The sequence below is a fragment of the Diospyros lotus genome, chromosome 8 (assembly GCF_014633365.1).
Source record: "Diospyros lotus cultivar Yz01 chromosome 8, ASM1463336v1, whole genome shotgun sequence".
In the NCBI taxonomy this organism is placed as follows: domain Eukaryota; kingdom Viridiplantae; phylum Streptophyta; class Magnoliopsida; order Ericales; family Ebenaceae; genus Diospyros; species Diospyros lotus.
Genome location: NC_068345.1, coordinates 12,228,579 through 12,234,517, shown reverse-complemented (window position 1 = coordinate 12,234,517; position 5,939 = coordinate 12,228,579). Strand labels below are relative to the sequence as shown.

Sequence of the window (5,939 nt, the reverse complement as noted above, 5' to 3'; positions counted from 1 at the left end):
CCATAACCAACTTGGTGCGAAAAGATGTGTGGTACCTTCCAAATAACCACCCATAACCACCCCTGACACCCTTTCTTGATGAAGAGACACTTATTCATCATGGCGACCTTTCATCCATAAGGAAGAGAGAGAGACTTATGTGTTGTCATGTGTCAGCAAGTGGTTAAGTCACATGTCAATTGCCTAGTGGTCCATGTACGCTTCCATGTCATCACCCGATGACATGTCACTGCCACCTTACGTGACGATACCTCACTTAGCTAGCAGTGTCACTCCCTCAATCTGGATCCAGCTACTTTGAGTTGACTTGAGTTAAAGTGAGCTGGAGTTGAGTTGGAGTGAGTTAGCTTAAGCTATTATGAGTTATTCAAAACTCACGTTGAGCATGATACTTATATATCGAAGATTATATTTTGAATTATACACGTATATAAATGACTAAAATACTTATCGTGCCTTATCACCTTGTGTCATTTTATTATTTTAAGTGAGAGATATTTTAGTCATACACCTATTATTTGAATGAGAGGTATTTTTGTCATTTTAAATATATTATCTCGTTTAAAGAATACAAATAATATTTTCCAACCTTTTTAACTTCTAATTTGGTGGCAAATTGTGCTCCCCTTTGCATATGATTCTTCCCCTTTATCCAATTTGGTGGTAAATTGTGCTCCCCTTTGCATATGATTCTTCCCCTTTTATCCCCTGCCCATAGAGATCGACAGATAGAATAGAATCAATGGACGATATATTATGATAAATAAACTCCTTTAACCCTAACAGGGTTTGGGGGAAACTAAAGAAATTTACAGACTGTTTCCCTCCGAGATTGGGGATGAACAACGTACATGCTTTTGACTATTTTAGCCCTCTGCTATATAAATGCTTGCAATCGTCTCTCTCCTCTATCAGGACTCCGCCACAGCCACCGGCCTCTTTCTCTCCTATTAACACTCCGCCCACTGGTCCGTTCGCCGCCTCCGGCCCTCGTCCTGTTTCCGAACCTCTCTCTGTGGTATCCCCGTGGACGGTCTTCTTCCAGAAATTGACTGCCTTTCTTCTTCCCGATCTCGCTCTTCTTCTTCTTCTTCTTTCGTCTTGAAATCTATTTCACCAGTTATACCTAAGGAAAAAGAAAACCCTAGTTCCTGCTTCCCTTTGTTCCACTGTGGCGTCTCAAGTCCTGAGACGTCCTCTTCAGTCAAGGATTTCTACTGATGGTCTTTTCAGGTTACAGGCAAAATTAAGGTGAGAAATGAACTCCCACGTTCTTCCATTTTTTGTTTTTATTTTTTTATTTTTTATTTTGGTTGCTCATATTCACTTTATAACGCGTGTGATTGATGTGTTTTGCTCTTTTTTCTGTTACTGGTCTAATTGCTGTTTTTAATGTATGGTTGAAACTTTGACACTTTCGCTTCATTTTCCCTGTGTGATTATTTTGTGCACAGTATTGTTAGTTTCTGCGCGTTAATGTCTGCAAGTTCGAATAGTAAGTAAACGTATATGGTTGAAAATTATACATCCGTTCTTCTTTGGTTTTAATTTTTCTTTCCTTTTTTATTATGCGAATTGTTTTTGCTTTTCTGATGTGCTAAGATCTGTTTGTTTGCTGAGGTAATGTGAGGGCCAAATTGTTTTGAGGATGTTGTCTATCTCATTCTCAATCTGCAATGGTGTACTTATCATTGAGATGATTGCTTGTTTGCGTTCTCCAGTTTCTGTCGATTTTGGGATCAGCAGATGGCAGCAGCTGGCAGTGAAATGTCTTCAAACACCGAGAGTGGTAAAAGCTATTCACGGAGGGACCGGCTTCTGGAGATCGAGGGGCTGGTCCAGGAGTGGTGGAAAGAGAAAGACGTTTTTAGAGCTGATTCTTTAGAAACGCCTCCCAACCCAGGCGAGAAATTCTTCGGGAATTTTCCTTTCCCTTACATGAATGGCTATCTTCACCTGGGCCATGCATTCTCTCTGTCCAAGCTTGAATTTGCTGCAGCATATCATCGACTTAGGGGAGCTAATGTGCTCTTACCCTTTGCTTTTCACTGTACTGGGATGCCGATTAAGGCGTCGGCTGACAAACTTTGCCGGGAGATTCAGAAATTTGGTAACCCGCCTGCATTTCATACTGTTGAAGAGGAGAAAAACGCTGACCCGGATCCACAACCAGATGAATCTGATGCAGGAAACCAGGGCGCACCTGATAAATTTAAAGGGAAAAAGTCCAAGGCAGCAGCAAAGTCAGGAGGAGATAAGTATCAGTGGGAGATAATGCAAAGTTATGGCCTCTCAGATGATGAGATATCCAAGTTTCAGGACCCATATTACTGGCTGACTTATTTTCCCCCTCTCGCTGTAGAGGACCTGAAGGCGTTTGGCCTAGGCTGTGACTGGAGGCGCACTTTTATCACAACTGATATGAACCCATTCTTTGATCGATTTGTTCGATGGCAGATGAGGAAATTGAAGAAGTTGGGTAAAATTGTCAAGGACCTTAGATACACAATCTATTCCCCTTTAGATGGCCAGCCATGTGCTGATCATGATCGTGCTTCAGGTGAAGGTGTCTTACCCCAAGAATACACTCTGATTAAAATGGAAGTTGTTCCTCCTCTTCCTCAAAAGTTGAGTGTGCTGGCAGATAGGAAAGTATACCTTGCAGCTGCGACATTGAGACCTGAAACTATGTATGGGCAAACAAATGCTTGGGTATTGCCACAGGGGAAGTATGGGGCTTTTGAGATAAATGAAACTGATGTTTTTATCTTGACGTACCGGGCAGCTCTTAACCTTGCATATCAGAAACTGTCACGAGTCCCAGAAAAGCCTTCTTGTTTGGTGGAGCTGACTGGTAATGATTTAATTGGGTTGCCTTTAAGGTCTCCGTTAGCATTCAATGAGGTTATATACTCGCTGCCCATGCTGTCAATTCTTACTGACAAAGGTACTGGGATTGTGACTAGTGTGCCTAGCGATTCGCCTGATGATTTTATGTCTCTTCATGATTTGAAATCAAAACCGGCTTTTAGGGCCAAGTTTGGTGTGAAGGATGAGTGGATCTTGCCATTTGATGTTATTCCAATAATTAACACCCCTGAATTTGGAGATAAACCTGCTGAAAAGGTCTGTGTAGACATGAAGATCAAGAGCCAGAATGAGAGGCAGAAGCTTGAAGAGGCCAAGAAAAAAATCTACAAGGGAGGGTTCTATGAGGGAACTATGCTTGTTGGGGAATATGCTGGGATGAGAGTCCAAGAGGCAAAGAATTTGATCAGGAGCAGGCTTCTTGAGCTTGGAGAAGCAGTGATGTATAGTGAGCCTGAGAAGAAGGTAATTTCAAGATCTGGGGATGAGTGTGTTGTTGCTTTGACCGATCAATGGTACATCACTTATGGGGAACCAAATTGGAGGCAGGAGGCAGAGGATTGTTTAGCTGCTATGAATCTCTTTTCTGATGAGACTCGGCATGGCTTTGAGCATACATTGAGTTGGCTAAACCAATGGGCCTGTTCTCGTAATTTTGGTCTTGGTACTCGAATTCCTTGGGATGAGGAGTTTCTTGTAGAATCCTTATCAGATTCAACCCTTTACATGGCATATTATACAGTCTGCCATCTGTTACAGAAAGGTGATATGTATGGATCTGATACTTCATCAGTTAAACCAGAGCAACTGACAGATGAGGTCTGGGAGTTCTTGTTCTGCGGTGGTCCATACCCTAAATCTTCAGACATATCTTCTTCTCTTCTTAATAAAATGAAACAGGAGTTTGAATATTGGTATCCATTTGATCTTCGGGTTTCAGGTACATGTATCTTTCATATTTTTGTTTGTTATTGCTTTAGATTTTTGCCTCACATTAGTATGACTGTAAGTTTTTGCTTGTTGATTGGCCGTTAACCTTGTGGTTTGTCCCTCAACACAAAAGAAAAAAATGAAAGAAATTAATGTAGCTCTGTCTTTTTCTTCCCCCCCTTAAAACATTCTATACAACTTTGTCACCATGACTTTTGTGGTTAAATATTCGTTGTCCTCATTGCAAGTGTTATGTTGGCTGGTTGATGTACTAGTAGTACAAACATCGTATTTTCTTCCTATCTTTCTTTTCTTTTCCTTTTTATTTCCTCCTTTCTTGACATTGTCATACTGACATTATGCTTTTCACATTTTCAGGTAAAGATCTCATTCAGAATCACCTCACTTTTTGCATCTATAACCACACAGCTCTTCTGCCCAAGCACCATTGGCCCCAGGGGTTTAGATGCAATGGGCACATTATGTTAAATTCCGAGAAAATGTCCAAGTCTACAGGGAACTTCCGAACACTTCGTCAAGCTATGGAGGAGTTCTCAGCTGATGCCACTAGATTCTCTCTTGCTGATGCTGGGGATGGCATGGATGATGCAAACTTTGTATTTGAAACAGCTAATGCTGCAATCTTGAGGCTCACGAAAGAGATAACATGGATGGAGGAGCTTCTTGCAGCTGAGTCATCTTTACGAAGTGGTCCTCCTTCTACTTATTATGACCATGTATTTGCTAATGAGATAAACATTGCTGTTGGAACAACAGAGAAGAACTACAGTGAGTATTTGTTCCGGGAAGCTCTCAAAACTGGATTCTATGATCTGCAGGCTGCAAGGGATGAGTACAGGTTTTCTTGTGGCACAGGGGGCATGAACCGTGACCTGCTATGGCAGTTTATGGATGTCCAAACAAGGCTTCTAGCACCAATTTGCCCGCACTATGCTGAATATGTTTGGAGGAAGCTTTTAAAGAAGGATGGGTTTGTTATCAAAGCTGGGTGGCCTGATGCTGATTTACCTAATCTTACTCTTAAAAAAGCCAACAAATATTTGCAGGATTCAATTGCCTCAATGAGGAAGCTGCTTCAGAAGCAAGTTTCTGGTTCAAAGAAAGTGAAGGGAAATGTATCTGCTCAACCAAACAAACCAATGATCGGTCTAATATTTGTCAATGAGCAGTTTGATGGCTGGAAAAGGGAATGCTTAAATATACTCAGAAGCAAGTTTGACAGCACAACCCTTTCTTTTGCACCTGACAGAGAGATCTTAGAGGCGTTGCAGCAGAGTTTGATTGGTCAGGAAACAAATTTTAAGCAGATCCAGAAGCTTTGCATGCCTTTCTTGAGGTTCAAGAAAGATGAGGTCATTGCTGTTGGGGTTCACTCCTTGGATTTGAGGTTGCCATTTGGTGAGATGGCTGTTCTGGAGGAGAATTCAGAGTTGATCAAGCGGCAGCTTGGTCTTGAGCGTTTGGAGATTTTGTCTGCCACAGATCCCGATGCAGTTAGAAAAGCTGGCACCCATGCCTCACTGTTAAATCAGAACCCACCATCTCCAGGAAATCCTACTGCTATCTTCCTCAGCGAGTAAAGCTTATATGAACGTGGACTAGAAATTCTTGTTTAACTCTCCTAAATTATTCTTGTTTTTATACTGCTTAAGGATAGTTATTGCCGTTGAGTTTTATAGAGTGATGCAACCTTTTGAAATGCTTTATGTTGAGAATGATGCGTTTTATTTGAAATTTTGAGTCCCCTGAGTGGCTACAGTAATTCTGTAACAAAAGTAGCTTTGTTTTTATGATAAATTGTTTTTGCATCTTTATTAGTACTGCCTTGTAATCCTGGGTCATCAAATGATACTGTTTCGTTTTTTCCCTTGGGACGGGGCGAGTGTGACCAGAGGGTATGTTTTGAAGTTGCTATCATTATAAATGATAATAGCACTAAAAATGTTCTAATGGTGCGTAATCCAGATATTGAATCAGAAAATCCTTCTTTTTTTATCAGTTGATGCCGGAATTTGATTTTGGCTGTAGGAAGTGACTGTGCAATGTAGGGCAGAGAAGTAGAAATAGGAATTAACATTGTTTAGTTTATTTCTTTTGTTTATCTCCTATTTCCTTTTGTT

General features: G+C 41.0%; 1 protein-coding gene across 1 annotated transcript; it reads left to right on the top strand.

Moving 5' to 3' along the window:
• Positions 1 to 870: 870 nt before the first annotated feature.
• On the top strand, positions 871 to 5,635 carry LOC127807946 (leucine--tRNA ligase, cytoplasmic). The gene is made up of 3 exons (XM_052346189.1): positions 871 to 1,251; positions 1,722 to 3,808; positions 4,177 to 5,635. Exons 2-3 carry the CDS (start codon positions 1,747 to 1,749, stop codon positions 5,397 to 5,399), a joined length of 3,285 nt encoding a protein of 1,094 aa, XP_052202149.1. The 5' UTR covers positions 871 to 1,251; positions 1,722 to 1,746; the 3' UTR covers positions 5,400 to 5,635.
• Positions 5,636 to 5,939: the final 304 nt, after the last annotated feature.